General features: G+C 46.6%; 1 protein-coding gene across 1 annotated transcript in view; it reads left to right on the top strand.

Moving 5' to 3' along the window:
• Positions 1-12,874: 12,874 nt before the first annotated feature.
• Positions 12,875-25,949, top strand: part of SUCLG2 (succinate-CoA ligase GDP-forming subunit beta) — a 226,601-nt gene continuing 213,526 nt past the window's right edge. The window contains exon 1 of the mRNA XM_070390976.1: positions 12,875-12,991. Within this exon, the coding sequence (XP_070247077.1) occupies positions 12,914-12,991 (78 nt within the window). The 5' untranslated portion in view covers positions 12,875-12,913. The remainder of the gene's footprint in view (positions 12,992-25,949) is intronic.

Genomic DNA, 25,949 nt, shown 5'->3' with positions numbered 1-25,949 from the left:
ATTCCTTGAGACTAATGAAAATGAAAACACAACAACCCAAACTCTATGGGACATAGACGAAGCAGTTCTAAAAGAAAATTTATAGCAATGCAAGCCTACCTCAAGAAATAAAAAAAATCTCAAGTAAATAATATAACCCTGTACCTAAAGGAACTAGAGAGGGAAGAACAAAGTGCAAAGTGAGTAGAAGGAAGGAATTAATAAAAATCAGAGTGCAACTAAACAAAATAGAGTCTAAAAAAGCAACAGAAAGATCAATGAAAAGGTTCTTTAAAAAGTTAAACAATATTGTTAAACATTAGGCAGAATCAAGGAAAAAAAGAGACAGGACCCAAATAAATAAAATCAGAAATGAAAGAAGAAGTGACAATTGAAACCACAGAAATGCAAAGAATTATAAGAAAATACTATAAACAATTATATGCCAACAAATTGGACAATCTGGAATAAATAAATACATGTCCAGAAACAAACAATCTTCCAAAACTGAATCAAGAGGAAACAGTAAATCTGAACAGACTGATAACTACTAACAAAATTGAACCAATAATAAAAAAAATCCCAACAAACAAAAATCTTGTACCAGATGGCTTCACAGGTGAACTTTTCCAAATGTTCAAAGAAGAATTAATACCTATCCTTCTCAAACTATTTCAAAAAATTGAAGAGGAGGGTAGGCTTCCAAATTCATTTATGTAGTTTGAATTCATAAACTTATGAAGTTTTATGAATTAATTACCCTGACTCCAAAACCATACAAAGGCATTTGGAAAAAAGTATATATATATAATAAAAGCCCAACAACTGGTCACTATGACGCTCCAGCCGCAGGGGCCGTCACCAGTGCCGCTGCCAAGCCCGAGGGCCTCAGGGCCAGTTGCGCAGCTGCCACCAAGACACTGGTAAAGAAGAACGAGAAGGTGGCCAGCGTGAGTGTGCAGCTTGAGATGAAGGCTCTGTGGGATGAATTCAATCAGCTGGGCACTGAGATGATCCTCCAAGGCTGGCAGGTCAGGGCGCCCCTCTTCCTGCTGCGACCCTTCCCACATGGAGCCAGTCTCGGACAGCCGGGCTTTGGCCTGATCCACATGAGCGAGTCTGAGAAGCGGGGTGGGGGGCACGGCCTGGCCACCTGCAGGTCCCTCTCGGCACTGGCCAGCTCCTTCGCTCTTCGAGTCCAGGCTCTAGCGACAGCCCAGCTACCTGGCTCACCTGGTGGGAGGGTACTGCTCTGGAGGCCAGGAAGGCAATGGAGAGAAACCCGGTGGACCTGCTGCCCAACTAGCAGCTCAGGACCTGGCACCACCAGAAAGGGACCAGCTCAGAGAACTCCGAGCTTGGGGGGAAGGCAGCTGCCTGTGAGGGGCCTTGCCACCAACCGGCTCCCGGTGGATCCCACCTCAAAGGAAACTCGGTCTTTGGTTCCTTAGTTTAGTCTATCCTGGCTAAAGAGGAGCAGCTGGGCACATTTTAGGGAGAATTAAGACTCTAAAACAGTGTGTTCTGTTCCATGGAGATTACTACCCACCCAGTTGTCTTAGGCCTAAATTCCAGGTGATTGTGGGGCCTGGCTCTGCCACTGGGGCCCGCGTCTTCCAATTGGCCTATTTTTGCTGTAAGGGTCAAAAAGAAGAAGGGGAACACGTTTTTCAATGCAATGGATTTGACCAACAGGCAAAGGCGAGTGCCGGGCTGTGTCTAATGTACACACAGAGACACCAGCTCTGAGTCTGCCTGGCCAAAGGGAGCTCAGGGCCTGTTTTCATAGCCTTTTGGTGGTTTCTGTTTCCTTGATGAGGCTGTCCTCCCTGGGAAGCCTGGGGCCCAAGCTCAGCTCCAGCTCAGTGCGTCTTCTCCAGTCCCCTCCCCACAGCTGGGCCACCCCCGATCAGCCCCCCCAACCTCGATTGGGATGGGGAAGGCCAGCCAACCTCCCACGGCCCCTCCCCCCGGCCAGCCCGGCCGGATCGCCCTGATCGGGGCGGGCCAGCCGGACCCCACCTGTGCACGAATTCGTGCACTGGGCCTCTAGAGTGTGTGTGTGTGTGTGTGTGTGTGTGTGTATTTATATGCCAATATCCATGATGAACAGAGATGCAAAAACCTTCACCAAAATATTAGCAAACCAAATTCAGAAATACATTGAAAAAATCATGCAAAATTATCAATTGGTATTTTCTCCTGGGATATAAGGTTCATTCAATATCAACAAATCAATCAACAAAATGAAGGATAAAAATCATGTGATCATATTAATAGATGCAGAAAAAGTATTTGACAAAATCCAACATCCATCCTATATAATAAAAGCCTAATACGCTAAGTATCTGACGGTTCATTTGACTGTTCGACCAGTCACTACCATGTGCACTGACCACCAGGGGGCAGATGCTCCCACTGGTAGGTTAGCTTACTGCTGGGGTCTGGCTGACTGGGACTGGGCGAGACGTGCCAAACATGCCTGGAGCCCTCCTGCGGTCCCTCCTCAGTCCTGATTGTGCACCAGTGTGAGGGAACCCACTGGTGCATGAATCTGTCCACTGAGCCTCTAGTTTATATTAAAAATTCTGAACAAAGTGGGTATAGATGGAATATACCTCAACATAATACAGGCCATCTATGAAAAACATACAGCTGAGATCATATTCGATGGTAAAAAGCTGAAAGCTTTTCCTTTAATCAGGAACAGAAAAGTATGTCCACTTTTGTCCCTTTAATCAACATAATGTTGAAAGTCCAGCTAAAGCAATCAGATAAAAAAAGAAAATAAAAGGCACCCAAATTGGAAAGGAAGAAGTAAAACTGTCATTATTTGCAGATAACATCCTATAAAATAAAAGGCTAATATGAAAATTGACCCAACGGCAGAATGACTGGTCATTATGATGTGCACTGACCACCAGGGGGAAGACGCTCAATGCAGGAGCTGCCCCCTGGTGGTCAGTGCGCTTCCACAGGGGGAGCACTGCTCAGCCAGAAGCTGGCTGCCGAACGGTGGTGGCTGATGGCTCCCGACTGCAGGAGGGCGTAGATCAGGTTGAGGGACCACCCCCCCCAAGTGCACAAATTTTGTGCACCAGGCCTCTAGTAGTACTATAAAACCCTAAAGATTCAACCAAAAGGATTAAAATAAGTAAATTCAGTAGTGCTGCAAGATACAAAATTCATATTCAGATATGTTGCATCTTTATACACTATCAGAAGCAAAATTAAGTAAACAATCCAATCAACAATTGCATGAACAAGAATAAAATGCCTAGGAATAAATTTAGCCAAGGAGATAAAAGACCTATACTCAGAAAAGTATAAGACATTGAGAAAATAAATTGAAGAAGATACAAGGAAGAATTAACATTGTTCAAATGTCCATAATACACAAAACAATCTACAGATGTAATGCAATCCCTAACAAAATACCAATGACCAATGGCAGTGTTTACAGAAGTAGAACAAATAATCCTAAAAATTTATACAGAACCACCAATGACCCAAAACAGTCTTAAGAAGAACAAAGTTGGAGGTATCATGCTACCTAATATCAAACTATATTACAAGGTTATAATAACCAAAACAATGTAATATCGGCATAAAAACAGACACATAGATCAATGAAATATGATAGAGAGCTCAGGAATAAACCCACACCTATATGGTCAATCTATTACAAAGGAGGCAAGATTCTACAATGGGTAAAACAGTCTCTTCAATAAATGAGGTTGGAAAAACTGGACAGTCACATGCAAAAAATGGACCTAGATCACTTTTTAAAAAAAATTTTATTTTACTGTTTAAAGCCATGGTTGGCAAACTGTGGCTCATGAGCCACATGCGGCTCTTTGGCCCCTTGAGTATGGCTCTTCCTAAGCCTTAGGAGTACCCTAATTAAGTTAATAACAATGTACCTACCTATATAGTTTAAGTTTAAAAAATTTGGCTCTCAAAAGAAATTTCAATCATTGTACTATTGATATTTGGCTCTGTTGACTAATGAGTTTGCCGACCACTGGTTTAAAGTATTACAGATAGTAGTACATATGTTTCCTGTCCCCCCCCCCCCCCCCATTGGCCCTTCCCCTGGCTTCCCCTACCCCCCGGCACATGCCCTCCCTCTCTCCCCCCCCCCCCCCCCACAGTGTCTTGTGTTCATTGGTTATGCTTATATGCATGCATACATGTCCTTCGGTTGATCTCTTATCTCCCCGCCCCCCAACACTCCCCAGCCTTCCCACTGTAATTTGAAAGTCTGTTCCATGCATTTCTGCCTCTGTATCTATCTTTTTGTTCATCAGGTTATAATGTTCTTTATTATCCATAAATGAGTGAGATCATGTGGTGTTTTTCTTTCACTTCTTGGCTTATTTCACTTAGCATAATGCTCTCCAGTTCCATCCATGCTGCTGTAGATCACTTTCTTATACCATATACAAGAATAAACTCAAAATGGAATAAAGACTTAAGTGTAAGACCCAAAACATAAAACTCCTAGAAGAAAACATAGGCCAGTGATGGCAAACCTATGACACGCGTGTCAGAGGTGACACGTGAACTCATTTTTTTGGTTGATTTTTCTTTGTTAAATGGCATTTAAATATATAAAATAAATATCAAAAATGTAAGTCTTTGTTTTACTATGGTTGCAAATACCAAAAAATTTCTATATGTGACACGGCACCAGAGTTAAGTTAGGGTTTTTCAAAATGCTGACACGCCGAGTGCAAAAGGTTCGCCATCACTGACATAGGCAGTAAACTCTCTAACATTATTCTTAGCAATAGAATATTTGGGGAAATATGTACCCAGGAAAGGGAAACAAAAAAAAAATAAATAAATGCATTGAATTACATCAAACAAAAATATATTATGAAGGAAACCACTAACAAAATAAAAAGACAACATACTGAATAGGGGTAGATATTCACCAATGATACATCCAATAAGGGGTATTTTCCTAAATATATAAAGGACACATACAACTAAAGACTAAAAAAACCCAAACCATTCTATTTAAAAATTGGCAGAGGACCTGAACAGACATTTCTCCAAAAAGGACATTTGGATGGCCATCAGACATATGAAAAGCTACTCAACATCACTACTTATCAGGGAAATTCACAATAAGACCACAGGGAAATATCACCTCAACAAACAAGTGTTGATGAGAATGTGGAGAAAGAAAACTCTTGTGCACTGTTGGTGGGATTGTAAATTGATGTAGCACTCTAGAAAACAGTATAGAGGATCCTCAAAAAATAAAAAAATACAACTACTTCTGACAAGCAAACCCACTTCTAGGTATTTATCTGAAGAAACCCCAAACATTAATTTGAAAAGATATATGTACCTCCATTTTCATTGCAGCATTATTTACAACTAGAGGCCTGGTGCACAAAAATTCGTGCACTTGTGGGGAGGGGAGGTCCCTCAGCCCAGGCTGTGCACTCTCGCAGTCCGGGACCCCTCAGGTGATGTCCACCTGTCAACTTAGGCCTGCTCCCCAGGGGATTGGGACTAAGCTGGTAGTCAGACATCCCTCTGGCAGCCCGGGAGCTCTCTAGGGGATGTCTGACTGCGGCTTAGGCCTGCTCCACTAAGCCACAGTCAGACATCCTTAGTGCTGCCCAGGAGGAGGGAGAGGCTCCCGCCACTGCCACCGCTGCTGCGCTTGCAGCCGTCAGCCTGCCTTGTGGCTGAGTGGAGCACCCCTTATGGGAATACAGTGACCACCAGGGGGCAGCTCCTGCATTGAGCATCTGCCCCCTGGTGGTCAGTGTGTGTCATAGTGACTGGTGGTTCCCCCATTAGGGTCAATTTGCATATTACCCTTTTATTATATAGGACTAGAGGCCCGGTGCACAAAAATTTATGCACTGGGGGGGGGAGGGGGCGGAGAGGGGGTCCCTCACACCGGCCTGTGCCCTCTCGCAGTCTGGGACCCCTCGGGAGATAACGACCTGCTGGCTTAGGCCTGCTCCCAGGTGGCAGAGGGCAGGCCCAATCCTAGGTGCAGCCCCTGGTCTGGCTCAGAGCAAGGCTGGCTGATTGGGGAGTTGGGGCGCTGCCCCCTGTCATGCACAGAGCAGGGCGGATCGGGAGGTTGCGATGCCACCCTCAGTCACGCTCAGGGTAGGGCCAATTGGGGGGTTGGGCACCACCCCCTGTCACACCCAAGGCAGGGTTGATGGGGAGGTTGCGGCGCCACCCCCTGTCACGCACAGAGTAGGGCCCATCAGGGGTTTGGGGAGCTCCCCCTTGTCACGCACAGAGCAGGGCCGATCAGGGGGTTGAGGAGCTCCCCCCGTCACTCACAGAGTAGGGCCGATAGGGGAGTTGGGGCACCGCCCCCTGTCACACACAGAGCAGGGCCCGTGGGGGGGGGGGGGGGTTGGGGCGCCACCCTCTATCACCCACAGAGCAGGGCCAATCAGGGGGCTGGGGCGCCGCCACTGTCACACTCAGGGCAGGGCCGATGGGGAGGTTATGGCTCTACCCTGTCACACACAGAGCAGGGCCGATCAGGGTGTTGGGGCGCCACACCCTGTCACACACAGAGCCGCAGGGCAATCAGGGAGTTGGGGAGCTCCCCCCTATCAGGCACAGAGCAGGGCTGATCGGGGGTTGGGGTGCCTTCCCCTGTCAAGAACAGAGCAGGGCGGATAGGGAGGTTGTGGCCCCACCCCCTGTCACACACAGAGCCGCAGGGCAATCAGGGGGTTTGGGCACTGCCCCCTGTCACGCTGATCCCGGTGCCGGGAGGCCTTGTGGCTCCGCTGATCCTGGTGCTGGGAGGCATATTACCTTTTTACTATATACGATAGAGGCCTGGTGCATGGGTGGGGGCCGGCTGGTTTGCCCTGAAGGGTGTCCTGGATCAGGGTGGGGGTTCCCACTGGGGTGCCTGGCCAGTCTGGGTGAGGGGATGATGGCTGTTTGCAGCTGGTCACACCCCCTTCAGGGTGGGGGTCCCCACTGGGGTGCCTGGCCAGTATGGGTGAGGGGCTGAGGGCTGTTTTCAGGCTGGTGGGTGACTGGAGCTCCCAACCGCTCCTTTTTTTCTTTTTTCTTTTTTAATTCTGGGCCAGCTTTAGCTCTGAGGCTTGGCACCAGCTCTTAGGCCTCGGCTGCTGAAAGCAGGTATCTGGTTTGTTTGGGTTCTATAATTGAAACACTGTGTCAACTCCAGCTCTGAGGCCGGGCTGGCTGAAAGCAGGTTTCTGGGGTTTTGTTTAGCTTCTATATTTGTAACAATGTTTCAAACTGCAAGCTCAGAGGCCGGCAGCGGCAGGTGGGGAACGTTGGAGTCCTCCATCACTGAAGCAAGCAAGCTTCCTGTTAGCTTCAAGCTGCCTGGCTGCCGGCCGCCATCTTGGCTGGCAGTTAATTTGCATATCACCCTGATTAGCCAATGGGAAGGGTAGCGGAGTGACACCAATTTGCATGTTTCTCTTTTATCAGTGTAGATATTCCAGATATGGTAGTAACCTAAGTGCTCTGCATTAGACAATTGCATGAAGAAAACATGGTGCATACATACAATGGAATGTTAATTCAGCCACAAAAAAAGAATGTAATCTTACCATTTGTGACAGCATGGATGGACTTGGAGGCTACTAGGCTAAGTGAAATAAGACAGACAGAGAAAGACAAATACCATAGGATTTCACTTATATGTAAAATCTAAGGAACAAGATAAATAAACAAAACAGAGACTCATAGATACAGAGAACAGGCAAGTGGTTGCCAGAGGGGAATGGGGTTCAGGACTGGGTAGAAAAGGTGAAGGGATTAAAAAGTATAGATTGGCAGTTACAAAATAGTCACAGGGATTTGAGATACAGCATAGGGAATATAGTTAATAATATTGTAATTACTACGTATGGTGTCAGGGTGGTACTAGACTTAATGGGGCTCTTACTTTGTAAGTTATGCAAATGTCTAATCACTATATTTTGTACCTGAAACTAATATAATATTGTATGTCTACTGTAATTGTAAAATAAATATTTTTAAAAGTGTTCAATAAATGTGTGTGTGGGGAGAGAGGGAAAGAGAGAGAGATGGATCTCTAAGGCATCTAGGAACTCTGAAGGACAGTGTATAAATCCACCAGCCTAGTGTGTGATAATGGGCAGGTTATGCCCTCCAGGGGCCTCCACTTCCTGTCTTGCAGGGAGGTACTGACAGATTTCAAGACCTTAATTACTCGGAATTCTCTTATAAGGGCGATTATTGCATCAGCTTCCTCTTTATCTGTTTATCCTTTCTGCTTTAGGAAATGTACTGTGAGCTGGATAAAAACATTGAAGAAGACACAGTCCTTGTACTTGCAGATTTTAAAACCCTAAAGGAAGAGCCGACAGGAAACTGGTGTAGTAATTGCCCTGTGATAACCTCTGAGAGGGCCCAGCTTTGCTCTGAGGGAGGCTCCCTGAAGGGATGAGAGAGAGCGCCTGAGGCTGATGAACCACTGGATGGGGATTTCAGGCAGAGTGCACAGCATGGAGACTTTGGACGGAAAGTTTAAGGAGGGCAGTAGAAGTGCGTCAGAAATGGAAAGGAAAATGAGAAAGAAGGGAATTGCATGATGGCTGCCCTCTCCCTCCAGTCTTCTCAAAGTTCCCCCTTCCGGGTCAATGTCTCTCCAGCCCTGGACCATGGACCATCTACAATAGATGGTGGGGCCCTAGCTGGTTTAGCCCAGTGGATAGAGCGTCGACCTGCTGACTGAAGGGTCCCAGGTTCAATTCAGGTCAAGGGCACATACCTGGGTTGCAGGCCTGATCTCCAGTAGGAGGTGTGTGGGAGGCAGCTGATAGATGATTCTCTCTCATCATTGATGTGTCTATCTCTCTCTCCTTCTCCCTTCCTCTCTGAAATCAATAAAAATATATTTTAAAAAAATGGTGGGGTGAGAGATCCCTGGGCCTACTCACCTACTGAATCAGAACTTCTAGAGACTATGGCCCCAAAGACATTTTAAAAAAATTCTGAAAGGCAATTCTGTATGATCACTGTTGTGACTGCTTGCTTTCTAAGGAACCAGGACACTTGAAATGGAATGTTCCTTCAATTTTTATTTTAGTATTTAAAAGAAAGAAGGCAGTAATACTGAAAATGCTAAACACAGGCTACCGATGGCAAGGGAATGTAGGTTTTGTTTCTGAAGGGAACTTCTTCCCCATAATCTGGCGCCATTTCTCTCTCAGTCCATGTCTGTCCACTGTCCTTTGTGTAGATGTTCTTCACTTTGCTCTTACCTTCTCCGTCTGTCTCCATACTCCCTTGTTTCTGTCATTACTTCCTGTTTTCCACCTACTGTCTTCCCCGCTGACTTCCCTGACTGCTCCTTCTCTGGTTCATGAGCTTCCTTCTCTTCTTTCTTTTTCATCTTGACTTAGACCTGCTACACTGCTGTGGCCTTGCCTCCCCTGAATTCTCTCACGCATTTTGTGAGAATTTCTCCTGAGCCGACTGTGGTTTTATAAGAAGAGATGCTTTTACTTGTGGATTCCTTTTTTCTGGGCACCTTATAATTTAAATAAGCTCCTGAAAAATGCCATTAAAATTAATCATGTTCATGCATATTGAAGAGGGAAAAATAACATTTGCACAATGGCAGTTCTTTCTGGGCCAATAGAACAACTGAAGCATTGGTTAAAAACGGCTGTCACAAACAGCAGCAGAGACATTGCCTGTGTACATAATGAAAGCCAACGTTTCTTTGCCTATAAATTCAAGAAATTTGTTATCCACTCAAAAATAATGGAACAAAATCCATAAATGCCCTTTATTTCATCATCCTAATAGTGATTTTCATTTCTGACATGCAGCAGCATGAACTCAAATACATTATTCATGACAATTAGGGTTGTTTCTTTAAAAATTCTACTCAGTTCTGCAGGTTATAATGAGTTTGTATTTGTCAAATGGTTTTTATGCTTAAAAGAAAAGGTAATGACAAACAACCATTGGAATTGCTGGGTGCACTCCCCTGTTGCTGGGTTTCATGACATGCCTCTTTGGCAACTCAGGGTCCTTGGAGAAATCAGTGTGGATGTGAAAACCAGTACATTATTTCACTGTTAGCAGCACTGCTGGGATGAAAGAGAAGGTGTGTGGGCCTACTCTTTGTTTATTTTCCTTCTTGAGATGATTAGCTTAGGAAACAGAGTAGGCAGTGTGTTCTAAATGCAAAGTTTGTTCATGGAGTTTTAGAACTCAACAATGTATGCAGGTTTATGAGAAGTGCTATATTGTTAACTCCCAGTTCACATAAGATGCTGTTACACCTGGCCTTCATTTTACAAATGGGGAAACTGAGGCTCACAGATGTAGATATTAATAAAACAAACAAACAAAGAAGAAATTTTTTAGTCGAGTTAAGAAGGCATGGTGGATAACAGCCACTGGTATCTCAAGAACTTGAGAACACATCTCCTTGGCAAAATAGGTTCTAGTATAATCCCCTTTCCACAGAGAAGCAAACTAAGGCTGTGAAGTAACCTAAAGTTTTAACTTCAGACCATCCTTTGAGGTGACTTTATGTCTTTGAGTTTGCAAGACCACCACGCAGGCCTTCCCTGAGCTTGTCAGGTTAGCATGGGCCCCTTCGTCCACCCAGTCTCTGTTCAAGCAGTCTACATTGCAATTTTGACAAAGAAAAAGCATAGAATAGCTGTTTATTTGGCCTTAGTCAACGTTTCCACATGTCGCAGCTGACCTAGACCCCTGGTAGAAAATGGGTTTTGCACCAGTGTGACTAGGTCAGTGATGGCGAACCTATGACACACGTGTCAGAGGTGACACATGAACTCATTTTTTGGGTTGATTTTTCTTTGTTAAATGGCATTTAAATATATGAAATAAATATCAAAAATATAAGTCTTTGTTTTACTATGGTTGCAAATATCAAAAAATTTCTATATGTGACACAGCACCAGAGTTAAGTTAGGGTTTTTCAAAATGCTGACATGCCGAGTGCAAAAGGTTCACCATCACTGGTCTAGGTTCTCTGGAAGCAGCATTTAGTCACACCTGCATCTACAATTTGTTAGCTTTTGCTTCTACATTTAGGAACCCAGTGGAGGAAAGCAGAGTAATCTATCTCTTGAGTTACCAAGAAACTTGAGCGTTTGTCTCTCTATGGCTTAGTTTGCATGTTTTAGTTCTCAAACTAAAAAGAAAACAAACAAACAAAACCTTTGTGGATGAAAAGGGGCCACATGCTAACCTGACTAACTCAGGGAAGGCTGCACGGCGGCCTTGCAAACTCAAGAGACCTAAAGTAACCACAAAGGCTGGTCTGAAATGAAAACCTTTTAGTTAAAAAGCAGTTTATAGTGGGTAGTCATGTCTTAGGCCAGTATCTTTCCTGACAAAGATCAACTATTCTCTTTAGTGAGCCTATTGTCTTTTTGCATCTAAGATAACATACCTGCAGAATATCAGGCTAACTTGCAACTTTCCTTTTTTCTGGACCCCCTTAGGGCACAACTAATGGCATCAGTGCAAATTCCCTCACTGTTATCATGTTAATCCTTGATTGTTAACTATCCTGTATCAGTCTGTGTAAAACAAGTATGTGTCAGCAGAAACTGGTTTGGCTCAGTGGATAGAGTGTCAGCCTGCAGACTGAAAGGTCCCAGGTTCGATTCTGGTCAAGGGCATGTACCTGGGTTGCAGGCACATCCCCTGTAGGAGATGGGCAGGAGGCGGCTGATCAATGTTTCTAACTCTCTATCTCTCTCCCTTCCTCTCTGTAAAAAATCAATGAAATATATTTAAAAAAAAACAAACAAGTATGTGTCTATCATTTTAGTTTTTATCCATTCCCAGAGGTTTCCCTGCTTTGCTTTCTCCCGCCTCCTTAATCCATCACCAGTGGAGTTCATGTAACCCACTTACATCTCCTCCTTTGATTGTAAAGTCTAAAACAAGGTAAAAAAAAAACAAAAAACCCACCATTCTCCGGAGCACTATCTCAATCCCTTGAGATTCCTCTTCCTGGCAATTGTCAACAGTTTGGCTCAAATAAACTCACAAAAATTCCTTACAGGTAAACTTGTACCTACTGGAAAGGTTGCTGTGTTGACTAAATTAGTTCATATTTGTAAAGTGCTCGGCAGGCACTGAACATATTTGCCACAATAATCTTTATTACACATCAGTGTTCAGAGTTGGTAAACTCCAAATATCTGCTGTTGAGATGGTGAGGACAGGGCTTCGAATCCTTCAATAGTTTAGCATTAATCACCCGTGAAGGATGAAGAAAAAGCTCGCTAATATGTAGAGGGTTTCCAACAGCCTCACCAGATCCACTTGCTCCCCTGATCCCTTCAGGTCTCAGCTCAAAAGTCGCCACCAGGCAAGGCTCAGCGACCCGGGAGGAGAGCAGAGGTCACTGGGAGACGGTGCCGGCGTGGGCAGGTCCTCGGAGCCCTCACTGCAAGGAGCAGCAGTCCCTTGTCCATCGTCCAGGGACCACTGAAGCCCCACGGTCGCAGGGCTGGGGGGGACCTGCATTTGCTCAGCCCCGCATCCCCGGGAGCACAGCGCGAGGGCCGCCCGCCTCTGAAGCGGCTTCGGGGCCTTGGGGCCAGGCCTGGGGGACCGGGCTCCGCTGGCAGAGGGGCGGCGGCCGGGGCTCACCCACCCCAGTGGTCCTGGCCTGGCACCCCGCGCGGGGCACGTGGCAGGGGCGGGGCCTTGTGGGGAGCGGGGTCTTGTGGGCGGGGCGGGGCATCGTGGGGGCGGGGCATCGTGGGGGCGGGGCGGGGCCTTGCCGAGGGGGCGGGACAAAGGGGCCGGCGGGCCCGCCTCCGGGCCTCGCAGCCTCCCCGCCTCCTCCCCACGCCGCCTCCCGGCCTCCCCGCCTCCCCGCCTCCGGCCCCGCTCTCCGCTCCCCGTTCCTGCTAAGATGGCGTCCCCGGCGGCCGCGCGGGCGCTTCTGCGAGACCTGGCGCTCCGGCCCCGGCTTCTGGCGGCCAGGTCGCAGGTGAGCCGGGCGCTGGCGGGCGCCGCTGCCGGTCCCCTCCTCCTGCCCCGGGGGCGCGGCGCTCCGTCCGGGGCGCACGAAGGACCCGCACCTCCGCTCGGCGCGGGCCGGGGCCGGGGCCGAGCGGATCGGCAGCCCGGGGTCCCAGCCTGGGAGCCGCGCGGCTGTCACCCGGCGCGGGCGGCCCCCGAGCTCCGGCGGAGGCGCTGCCCCGTGCCGAGCGCTCCCCGCAAGTTTAGGGAAAGTTCTCCCACGGTTTGGAGCCTGGGTTTGACCCGCTTTCCCGTTGAGCGGCCGAAGCGCCCCCACCCCGAGCGCGCGAGGGCCACGTGGGAACCCGCCTGCCAACCCACCAGCCGCTCTCCGCGGGCTGCCCGCTGTGCAGACTCGGGGCGCCGAGCTGGCGAGAAACTCAGCAAAAATCAGTTCCGTCTCTAAAACACATCGGAGCATTGGCCCCGTCCGCCTTTTCCTGTTCACAGGGAGTGAGAGCCCCAGGGGGCCTGGGGTGCTGGATAGAGGCGGCTGGAACTGGGCGTCCCGTGGCGTTTACTTGTGCAGACGCTGGGGTCAGAAGGCATGGGGGGGTCAGAAGGCCTAGGGGGGCAGAAAGCCCTGGGGGGGTCAGAAGGCCTGGAGGGGTCAGAAGGCCTAGGGGGGGCAGAAAGCCCTGGGGGGTCAGAAGGCCTAGGGGGTCAGAAGGCCTGGGGGGTCAGAAAGCCCTGGGGGGGTCAGAAGGCCTGGGGGGGCAGAAAGCCCTAGGGGGTCAGGAAGCCCTGGGGGGTCAGAAAGTCCTGGGGGGGTCAGAAGGCCTGGAGGGGTCAGAAGGCCTAGGGGGGCAGAAAGCCCTGGGGGGTCAGAAGGCCTGGGGGGTCAGAAGGCCTAGGGGGTCAGAAGGCCTGGGGGGTCAGAAAGCCCTGGGGGGGTCAGAAGGCCTGGGGGGGCAGAAAGCCCTAGGGGGTCAGGAAGCCCTGGGGGGTCAGGAAGCCCTGGGGGGCCAGAAGGGGGGGCGGGTCAGGAGTTGGTGCAAGGCTTGGAGAAGTCCCTCAGCCACTGCTCTTCTCTCCTTGATCTCTTCCCTCCTTTGCAGAAAGGACTGTGGGCTCAGCCACAGCGGAGCCACTTGCTTGTCCATTTTCCCACTTTAATGATGAGAAGCAAATTGGCACCCGTGCAGCTTTAACCAGGATATGCATAGTATAGTTTTTAAGGAAATTTAAAGATAGCGACTAAAGATTTTTTGAGTTACTTTAAGCTCTGTTTAATTATGACATCCGCGAAGTTTGTTTGTTTGTTTGTTTTCTCCTTCCATTCCCTGACTTCTCATTTCTCTCTTTTTGTTAATGTAAATATAAAAGGTGATAATCCTTAGTTCTGTGATATCCTGACTAGGCACTTGACAGTGTGGTGGGATAGTGGAAGGAACAGTGGTTTTGTCTAATTAAAATCACTAGTAACTGGGAATATGGAGTGAGGAGAATGCCTGCAGGTGATCAAGTCCTATTCATTATTTAGGTGTGACAGAAAACGAGAACTGTGCGTGTAGACCTGAATTGATAAGGAACTGGGGCCTAGGGCATGAAAACTCCAGCAAAGGAACTAACGGCACAGAGAAACACAAGTGTTGAGCTGACGTGGAGGGCTTCTTGCTGGCCTGCCCAAGAAATGGGAGCCTGAACACAGCGCTTGAGAACCTGGTGGGGGAGAGCTACCTTGGTTTGGCAAGAAGACTAGGTACACAGATCTCCAGTCTCTGAATTCCATCTGGTAACCTTGACTTACCCACTTGTAGATGACGTGTTATTGTGTACACAGAAGGCTTAGCAGATGAGAGTACAGTACACTCTTGATTTTGTGGACCTCTGTTTAACAGACTTTGGATTTAACAGACAAAATTTCTGGTCTGTATGTGGAATGTGAAAATTAACACCCTGTTACTTTTAAAATGCTTTTAACCAAGATTTGCTTATAATTAAACTAACAGGTTTTTTTGTTATTAATTCACTGTTTAACATTTTAGCAAATAGGCCATATGTTGGGAAAAACACTAGTAATTTCACCTTCATAAATATTACATATCTACAACTCTAGTGTACATATTTAAATCCAAGAGTCCGTGGTCACGTGCTGTAATTGGTTCTGTTGTTGGTTGGCGTGACTTGGTGAATATATGCATTTACTAGACCTATTCAGTATATATTTAAAATTACAGTAGAAAACTTCTGTGAAACTTAACTTTTCATACATACTTAATTTTAATTACACAAATGTGTCTACATAAGTAAAAGGTAAACTAAGTACTTTGTCAATTTTTAACATACACATTCAGAAAAACCTACTTTTTAAAAAAAAATATATTTTATTTATTTTTTACAGAGAGGAAGGGAGAGGGATAGAGAGTTAGAAACATCGATGAGAGAGAAACATCAATCAGCTGCCTTCTGCACACTCCCTACTGGGGATGTGCCTGCAACCAAGGTACATGCCCTTGACTGGAATCAAGCCAGGGGACCCTTGAGTCCGCAGGCTGACGCTCTAAGCCAAACCGGTTAGGGCAAGAAAAACACACTTTATTATATAACGGATTTTGGCTTTAACAGACACTCCCTTGCCTGAATTAGTCTGTTTTATTGTTATTTTTTAAAGTCAGAACTGTCCAAGAAAATGGGCATATTTGAGCATCTCGTCCAACCAACTCATTTCACAGGCAGGAAAATTGAGGCCTAAAGAATTTTAATGACTGTTCAAGGTTATAAAGAGAGTGTGGCACAGCTGATCACAGAATAAAAGGCTTACTTTTAAGTTTCCCTTGCATCAGGCTGTTGCCCTGTGAGTGTATATTTTCATGAAAATGCATTAGCCAGTATGCATGGTAGTCTGGATACCAGTAGTAACTATATTACATCCATCTCACTAGCACTGCTACACAGTTTTATTTTCTTTATAAACATCTTGGAATTACCCCCCCCCCCCTCCCCCAAAAGTAGGTGAGTATTGCTTGTGACTTGTAAGGAACTCTTCACATTCTTGGATACTTCTTCTTTTTTTCTTTAAATCTTCACCCGAGGACATGGCGAGAGAGAGGGAGAGAGGAAGAGAGAGAGAGAAAGAGAAACATCGATGGGCTGCCTTCCATACACTCCCTGACTGGGGATCAAACCCAGGTATGTGCCGTGGCCGGGAATTGAACCAGCAACCTGTTGGTGCATGGGACTACACCTAAATGTACAATTGAACATCACTCACTTTTCCCACAAAACTTAAGAATCCTCACCAGGTATCTCAGAAATCTGTTACAACTCTTGGCTCAGACACATTTTGTACCAGGGCTTGTGAAAACTGTTGGGTGTACAGAGATAAAAGAACTAGTGTCGGCTTTGAGAAGTAACTTTGACCCATAGCATGACACTTCATCTAGCCCCTCCCCTAGTTAAATTTAACATTTGACACATTTTCCTAATGCTAATGCCATTGAAAGTTTTTATTTCCTTTCTTGGCTTTGCTGTTTTGATTTTTGATTGATGTTACATCCTTTAGTCGTTTCTTATTTTACATGTATTTTTGTATTTGGCCTATAGGTAGAACAGGACTGTTCTAGGTGCTGACATTTGGGAGTGGTGACCAAGGCAGGCAAAGCCCTTGGCCACATACTTTATTTTAATGGGAATGGGGAGGGGCTAGATCATACATACAGAAACAGTAATGATGGCTTCAGCCAATGACAAGTGCCGTGAAGAAAACAAAAACGGTCACGGGATCGAGAATGAATAGCTTCACCAGTAGGGTGGTATAGATTAAATGATTAAGGAAACCAATTTGACGAGGTAGTTTTTTAGTTTTGGTTTAATTTTTTATTGCAATATAACACACATACTAAATATCTATAATAATAAAAGCATAATATGCTAATTAGACCGGACATCCTTCTGGACGACCTTCCGGAAGAAGCTGGGGTTTGCGAGGGCTGAGATGGCCTTCGAGGAGGGCGGGGGCCGAGGAAGAGGAGGCCGCGGTGGGTGGCAGGGGCCGAACCCCTTGCACAAATGTCGTGCCCCGGGCCTCCAGTATGTTATAAATGAACAGCTCAATGAGTTCACAGACTGAACATGCTCAGGTAACCAAGTCCAAATCCAGATCAAGAAAAGAATCATCTAGCAGTAACCCAAAGAACCGCCTGTGTTCCTTCCTTTCACTACCTTCCCCCTAAAAAGGGTGACTACTCCCCTAACTTATATCAACCATACACTGATTTTGTTCCTTTTTTACTTCATGTAAATGAAATTATATAACATGCACTCACATAGCTCAACATTATGTTTATGAGATCCTGGCGCTTTTTGACATTTGAGGGGAGACTGAGTAATGAAAGTAACCAGCCAGGTGAAACTCTGGGGAAGAGTGTATTAGGCAGAGAGGACAGCAATGCAAAGGCCCTGGGGTGGGAATGAGCATGTCCAGGGGCTCAGCATGTCCAGGCAGTAAGAAGGGAAAATGGCAGTGCAGGTCGTGCTCTCAGAGGTCAGCAGGGGTCAGGTCTTGTGGAGACTTGTAGGGTCTGATAAGGTGTTTTTAAGAGCTTAGAGTGGCTTAGTGACTTGCCCAGAGCTGTTTGGTTAGTAAACAACAGCTGGGTCTGAATCCCAGTGCTAGATGCCCATCAGCAGGCATGTTTGTGACTGCTGTGCACTCTATTTGGAGCCAGCTAGGCTGGTTTTCAAACTTTTTAGGGCAGAGTTTAGATCTACATGGTTAGGCTTCTTCTCACAGACCCAAAATCTGGCAGATAAACCCTGAATAGTCCAAATAGCCAGAACAGGGCGCTGTGGTACATGGCAGTGAGTACAGCAGGCACAGCCATGGCATGAGATGCACCCGTTCCGTCGCGCCCGGCTTAGCGGACGTCTTGGTGAGGGTGCTGCGTTTAAATGGTTAATGGTGGTTCTAAGTGTTGTCTTGTTGCCTCTGGTACATTTCCCCTCGTATAGCTGGGTGAAGTCCGTAGAGCTGTTCTGTCAGAGGACCAGAGAGAGGCATTGTGGAAAACTCCTTACGTCAGGCCCCACCCAGCCTTATGCTTCTTCACAGAGCCTAGAGCTCTGTCCGGCACTGGGAGAGAGGTGTATGTAGTTGAAGGAACCTGTAAACTTCAGAACGGGTGGCTCCAGCTTCTCTGTCTGCTCTTCCCGGAAGTGGGCGGTGGAGGGTGATGTGTGTCGGCCTTCAAAGGGAAGGACTAAAGGTCATGTGCAAGTTCTTATCAGCTAAACGAGGCTGTGGAGGCTGCACTGAAGTTGTGACTTCACCTGTACCTGCCTTCTTGCCTAGAAAAAGGAAGATGTGACTTTTCTTTTTTTTTAGAAATGAAGTACAGCTATGATTTCTGCTGTTAGAAAAGGAAACCCGTCTCAGATGATTTACCAGTGGTTCTCAACCTTCTGGCCCTTTAAATACAGTTCCTCATGTTGTGACCCAACCATAAAATTATTTTCGTTGCTACTTCATAACTGTAATGTTGCTACTGTTATGAATCGTAATGTAAATATCTGATATGCAGGATGGTCTTAGGCAACCCCTGTGAAAGGGTCATTCGACTGCCAAAGGGGTCGCGACCCACAGGTTGAGAACCGCTGATTTAGATGCACAGCTATTAACCTGTGTGGGGAAGGCCTCGAAGGCATAGCTCCTGTGTCAGGTTGGTTTTGTTTTCTATAAATGAAACATTTCTGTTATGGTGGGTGGAGGCGCTCACAGGCCCACAGGAGTGAGAACTTCGCTGCCCTTGTACCCTGGCCCAGTTCTGCCGGCACAGTGCCCAGAAAGCCACTGAAATACCTTGTATTTTCGGGAGGGAAAGAAATTACATTACGTAAGTAACCTCAGATCATTCGTCCTTCAACTCTCCTTACTACTCAATCTGGAATTGGCAGTTGATACATTGCTTTCTTTTATTTGATGGAAATGTTTTGTCTGAAGAACTTAAGAGATTTGTACATGTTTGAGCAAATGATGAAATCGATACACTAATGAAATTTTGGGAAATAGTAGCTGGAGTTAGTTTGGTGAAGAAGGTGGAGGCGGGAGGCATTCCAGACAGAGTGGACTGCGTGCATAGGCGGAGGAGAGAACAGGGGAGCTGGAGGGGCCATTGCACACGGTTTGCTCTAGACCAGTGGTTCTCAACATTCCTAATGCCGAGACCCTTTAATAGAGTTCCTCATGTTGTGGTGACCCCCAACCATAACATTATTTTTGTTGCTACTTCATAACTGTAATTTTGCTACTGTTATGAATCATAATGTAAATATCTGCTATGCAGGATGTATTTTCATTGTTACAAATGGAACATAATTAACCGTTTGAGTCCCAAGCAGCGCGATTGTGCTGCTGAGATTTTATGTCGAGAAAACATACGATTTGTTTGGGTCCCAGGGGGTATTGAAAAAACACTGTCGAAGAATCCCAAACAGCGCAACCGTGCTTTCTCTAAATGAGTACGAGAAGACCCAAACAGCGTGATAGCGCTTGTTTTATTTTATGTCGAGAAATACCAAGCAGCGCAATTGCGCTGCTTGGGACTCAAACGGTTAAAGCATAGTGATTAATCACAAAAACAATATGTAATTATATATGTGTTTTCCGATGGTCTTAGGCGACCCCTGTGAAAGGGTTGTTCAACCCCCAAAGGGGTTGCGACCCACAGGTTGGCGACCCACAGGTTGAGAACCGCTGCTTTAGATAGTGCAGGTGAGTAACAGAAGGTGAGGGACCATCCAGGTAACTTAGGCAAGCGAGGGAGGAAGCGGCTGTGGAAAGTCTAGTTGTGAAAGGGCTTTCATAATAATCACAGGAGTATTCATTTCCTCTGCGACACACTGTAGTTCTGTACATTGTTTCTTAACCCTAACAGCATCACTGCAGGAGAGATTGTACTACCTTCATGTTGCATGTAAGGGAACAGAGGCACAAGGGCTCACATAGCAACTGGCTTAAAATCACAGTGCGGCCAGTCACCTGCCTTGGCTGATAAGCCACTCCTGCTGTTAAAGCATTCGCTAGGTTGCCAAAGGATCCTGTTGGGCTGACATTCGGTTACACAATGCTTACCTTTTCCCTCCCTTCGCCCCTGAGTCCTGGGTTTGTGCTGACTCAGGTGTTGTGTTACCACCACTGAGCAGCTGTCCTCCACAGGCCCCTGCTCGACTCCCCCCTTTCCCTGGCTTTGGGGTCTGGGAAGCAGTGACAGAGGAGAAAAGGGAATGAGTTCTGTGTTCAAAGAAAACCAAGTTCAAATTCTGGTCTGCCAGGTTCTTGCTCTGCAAATTATTGAACTTGATAAAACCTCAATTAGTTTTTCTCTGAAAGGGAGTAATTCTCACAGATGGTCACAAAGATTAAGATGATGTGTATGACATTTGGCATTATGGTTAGATGGTGGGCTCAGCGATTATTTCTCGCAGTGGATTTGAAGCTAAATTTGCATTTTTAAAGGTTTGTTAAACTAGAATAATTTTCATTTCCCAAATTGTTAAACAGCTATTTTTGCTGCCATATCAGGGTTAGGCAGTGGCTTGGTGCTTCTGTTTTATTTCATTTGATCCTGGCAACAACCATGTGAGACAGGGGTTTACATCCGGGGAACCTGAGGCGCAGAGAGTTCAAGTCCTGGGGCTGAGAGGGGCTTGGCGACAAACCCGTCACCGGTGGAGCTGCCCCTGATGCCCTCCCTGCAGGACACTTTCCACAGATGGCACAAAGGTCTGATGGGGCTCAGGGTGGCAGTGGGGGGGGCCACGTGGGGAGGCAGCTCAGTTGCACCATCCTTGCTGTTGCTCATTCCAGAAATGTTTGCACATCCTGGTGTTGATTTAGTAGCCACGGCTCTGGACCTCATGTGCATCAAAGATTTGAGGCGGGGGGACATGTGAAGAACCAACTAATCACACCGTGTCCCAAAGGGCACCTGGTACCTGCCCTTCACTGCCTGCCCAGTACAAAGACGGCCTTCCGGGTTTCAGGAAAGTGGGAGAAACTGTGAACTTGCGTTGCTTTGCAGGGTAGACTTGGGGCGACGGTAATGGAGGGTGGTGTTTCCGGTGGCCTGAGTTCAGACCTTGATCACTGTGCTGAGTATGTGGCCAGCTGTGGCCCTTTCCTAGAAATTACTCCAAATGAGTAGCACTTAGGCATTAGTCATGAGTAGAAGATTTCTAACGTTCACCTTTAAAATTTATTGTTACTTTAGAAATTGGAAGGATTTGGTGTAAAGTTGAATTGATATTGGAGACAAGGCAAAGCACAAGAATAGGTCTGTGCAAGCTTCTCCATGTGCTTGTCCCAGTTCCATTCCTGGGCTGTCTTGTCCCACGACTGTGACTCCAGGGCACTGGGGAACCTCGGGGCTGCCACGTGGGGTTTGAGGTGGGGAGCAGCGAGACGGGCGGCTGGAGACATAAGCAGGGGCAAAATTCTGCTGAGGCCTGTGAATCTGGGAGTGGAGTTAGGGTTTGTTCTGAGGGCAGTGGGGAGCCCTTGAAGGGTTTTAGAGGTTGGCATGTCGAGGGCAGTTTTGTGCGTTAGGGTACCTTTCTGCATGCTGCTCATTGGGTTGGCGGAATGACAGAATGGAGATCCTTGGGGGACTCCCAGGGACTCAGTGCCATTAGTAATTATGCCAGGAGAATAGGCTGTAAGCAGGACTGCGGCCAGATTGCCTGCGCTCAGATCTTGCCTTCGACACTGATTACCTTTGTGTTCTTCAACACTTAACAGTTTATTACAAGGCTCACTTTCTTCTTTGTTTTTTGATTCATTTGTAGTTTTATTTTTTATTGAATTTATTGGGGTGACATTGGTTAATAAAATGGGTTTCAGATGTACATTTCTATAGCACATCATCTAAGACTCCCTTCTTTTTTTTAACATCACTTTCATTTCTATTTTGTGTATGTTTTTTTTAAATATATATATTTTATTTATTTTTACAGAGAGGAAGGGAGAGGGAGAGAGAGTTAGAAACACCAATGAGAGAGAAACATCGCTCAGCTGCCTCCCGCACACTCCCTACTGGGGATGTGCCTGCAACCAAGGTACATGCCGTTGACCGGAATCGAACCTGGGACCATTCAGTCCATAGACCGATGCTCTATCCACTGAACCAAACCAGTCAGGGCCTCCCTTTCTTCTTTCTCACATTTCAGCGTCTCTCAAAACGGAAAGTGTTTGTACACTTGTGTCATAGATCGATTGACAGTTTTGTCCCTCCAATGGCACATAAAATGGGAGAAGATGGGGCTTGAACTAAAATTAGGGTGACTACATATTTTATTGCCACATTGGGATACTTTTGAGTGTGAGCTTGAGCACCGTGAATAATTTCACCGGGACAACAGGTGCAACAAGACTGTCCCTGAAAACAGGTTTATAGTCACTGAACTAAAATGCGCTCAGTGGTGGCGATGGGATAGGAGAAAGACCGGCGCTGTTAAGGCGATGCCCTGGACAAGACCCCTGTTTTCCCTGCTGGGTCCCCATTGCTGCCCTCTGCCTTCTGCCCTCTGCCATATAGCAGAAAGGTGGTGAAGGCTCCACACTGTCCCTGAGCTAGAGGGTGTGAGACCTTGGACTTGCCTCCAGGGCGGGAAAAGTTTTATTGAAAGCAACGCATATTAGAACTCAAGACCAGTCTTCCTTGATGTTGGCTTCTCTGCTTTTCTGTTCCATTCACTGGCCGTTTCCTCATGGTAACATCTTTGTGACTTCTGCCTGCCTATGACTTGTCCATTCCCATGCCCACTCCAGCCCCTGCCCCGCACACGTCATCCAGCTTCTGTCTCAGGAAGTTACAGTTCCAGTAACAAGAAAATCTCCCTGGTCTGGCATCCTTTTGCACCCAGGTTAGGGTTGCTGGTCGGCTGAAAGTTGGGCTGGTTTTGCATGAGGTACCTTCCTCTGCCCCGCTGGTGGCTGGGGTGGGAGGCCTTGGGGACCAACAGCACGGTGACCCCGAGGAGCAGGGCTCTGAGTGCAAGGTTGGGGGGCGGCCGGTCCATTTAGAGCACCGTGTGTTCCTGTGCTTCACAACCTGCTGCTAAGCTGTCTTCTCTTCAAGGTCACATGTTCATGTTGCTTTGCTCCCGTTTGTACATTCCCACATTTCTGAAGATTCTCTTACTATTCCCTGTTTTGGTTGGCGCTGGACTAATGTACCAGAGCTTAAGGTGATGGCAGATGGCCTTTTAGACCATTGTCTTTGGATCACAATGAAAAGTAATTAATTATTGGGAATTAATTAATTTTCAGGAGAGAGTTACTAAGTGGGAAAAGGGGGTGTCATGGGAAGTCATCTCATCCGTACAAATAGCCAAGTGAGTGTTCCCCAGACAGATGTGGACAACAGACTCCCCACAGGCCGGGGCACTTCCTCCGCTTTGCTGGGAACCGTATTTGGGGCTTCGTGCTCCTCCATTTTGTGCTTCCCAGCGAGGATTTGTTTGGGCCACTTGGCACCATGCAGTCAGGAGCTGCCTGTGCAGGGCTGCTGGCTCCTCCATGAGTCCTGGGACAACAGGGCCGGCAGGTCCATGTCACTCACACCATGAGGAGGAGGACTTAGTATTGAGTCCGTAAAGCTGAAGCCCATTGGGAGTAGAGGGAACATTGTTAATTATTCCAGGATAATGGGCATGACTGGGACTAGAACCACACTGTCTGGGCTCAGAGCTGGCTTTCAGCACTTAATAGATTTGTGATTTTGTGAGAATTACTTCTGTGCTTTGTTGGGAGACATCCTCTTTTCTTTTTCATATTTCAGCATCTTGTCATAGGCTGATTGGCAGGTTTTCCCAGTGGAACGTTAGAGAGCTGGCAGGGCACGCTGCGTGTGTCAGGATGCTTTCTGTTCTGTTTGATTCCAGTTTGTGGTGAGGCTTTGTGAGTGTATAAAATCGGTCTTCTAACTGTGCCGTTTGTGGACAGAAGGGGTCCTGTAATGAATCATGAGTTCCTGACTGGGCAGGTCACGGTGGGCAGTCACGCCCAGGCCCGTAGCTTCTGTAGGGGGTGGTTTTAAGCCAGTTGTTCTTGTGCATCTAGGTTAACATGCCTTTAAAATGCCAGAAGTGATACCCCAAAGGCGTCACCACCCTCAGGAGAGCACATAGTCTTACTGTCCTGTAGTCCAACCCACCCCACCTGCTTTCTCCCTCCTTCATGTAATCTTTCCCAGTCCCCTCATTAATTCCAGATGCACACAGTGAACTGCAGACTGACTCTCCAGAGCAGTTGATGTCTTGCTTCCCAGCAAGTTGTCAGTTTGGCCTAAATAAACTTAAAAAATTCTTTACGTTTCACTCCTTTTAGGTATGAAAGGTCATAGTCTGACAACGCTGTATGTTGCGGGGCTAATTTCACGTTGTCTAGACGACTAATAGAAACCCTCCTTTAGCAGTTTGCAAAGCTAAACCATCAAGTTAAATGAATGGCATTTCTAGCTGCAGAAGCACCTGGACTTTTGATGGAGTTAGTGCCCCGGCCACCTTTGTGCGCTCGCATGTCTGGGAGGCGCCTGCCTGTCAGGTGGTGCGGCCCTTTGTGCCCTCCACCCGGTCAGCCTAGTTAGGGCTGATGACAGGAAACCAGGGGAATGGGAGGCCTCTGAACCAGGGGCGGGAGGCCCTGGGAGGTGTTGGTTGCAGTTGTGTGGGGTAGACTGTGGCAGTCTCAGGCCAAGGATGTCACCGAGCAGTACTTCACTTGACCTTAGCCGAAAGGCCGAGAAGCGAATGCGAAAATTGAACAAATAAACTTGGCTTAAAAATTTTGTTTTTCACAGGTTTGCATGTTTCTTACATCAACATTGTTTTTTATAAAATATAACTTAATGTGGGGGAAACTTGTAGAGTTAAACTTTCCATTTGATGGTCCAAGTGCGTATGGCATTTCATTTCTCCTAATAATTAGCAGTGTATCAGTAATGTTATGTTGCTGTAATCCATGAGTTATAGTACTCCTTTCTTAATGATATTGTCTAATGTGCTACAGGATGGATCAGTTCCCACAAAAAAATTCAGTCTTTCTTAATAGATCAGAAGAGATATCCTTTCTTGTGACTTTGAAGTTTTAAATAACATTGTGTAATTTAAGTAAAGCTAATTATGAATGCAGAGAAATGTTTTTGTGATTGAATTTTGGGGTGGTGGGAAGTAGGAAAGGAACTGCTTTTTTTATTCAAAGTTTGGATGAGCAAATGTCCCTTAAGTCTCCAAAACCTTGTTTTTGCCTCTCAAACTTCTAAAGTTACTAAAAATATGAATGCATATATTTTTCACATAAAATTTTTGTTATTTCTTTATTTTTATTTTTATACTCACCCAGGGCATGCCTTTAGTGATTTTAGAAAGATAGGAAGAGAGAGGAGAGGGAGTGGGAAACATCCATGTGAGAGATCAGTTGCCTCATGCACATGTCCTGACCAGGGGTCGAACCCACAACCTAGGTATGTGCCCTGATTTGGAATCGAACCCGTGACTTTTCAGTGTATGGGCAGATGCTTTAACCAACTGAGCTACCCAGCCAGGACATATTATTTACTTTTTTATTGTGGTAAAATATACATATAAAATTTATGATTTAACCATTTTTAAGTTTCTCTTTTTTGGCATTAAGTACTGTCAACGTAAAAACATTGAAACCTCGCCGAACCGGTTTGGCTCAGTGGATAGAGCGTCGGCCTGCGGACTCAAGGGTCCCAGGTTCGATTCCTGTCAAGGGCATGTACCTGGGTTGCGGGCACATCCCTACTGGGGGCTGTGCAGGAGGCAGCTGATCGATCTCTCTCATCGATGTTTCTAACTCTCTATCCCTCTCCCTTCTTCTCTGTAAAAATTAAATAAAAAATATATTTAAAAAACAAAACAAAACAAAACAAAAACATTGAAACCTGCAAAGAACTTTTGTGAGT

This window comes from Myotis yumanensis, unplaced genomic scaffold (assembly GCF_028538775.1).
Source record: "Myotis yumanensis isolate MYYU_CA2020_CCGP unplaced genomic scaffold, mMyoYum1.0.hap1 SCAF_14, whole genome shotgun sequence".
Classification (NCBI taxonomy): Eukaryota; Metazoa; Chordata; class Mammalia; order Chiroptera; family Vespertilionidae; genus Myotis; species Myotis yumanensis.
Note: the sequence above shows the minus strand (reverse complement) of the source record. Positions and strands in the feature narration are given on the sequence as shown.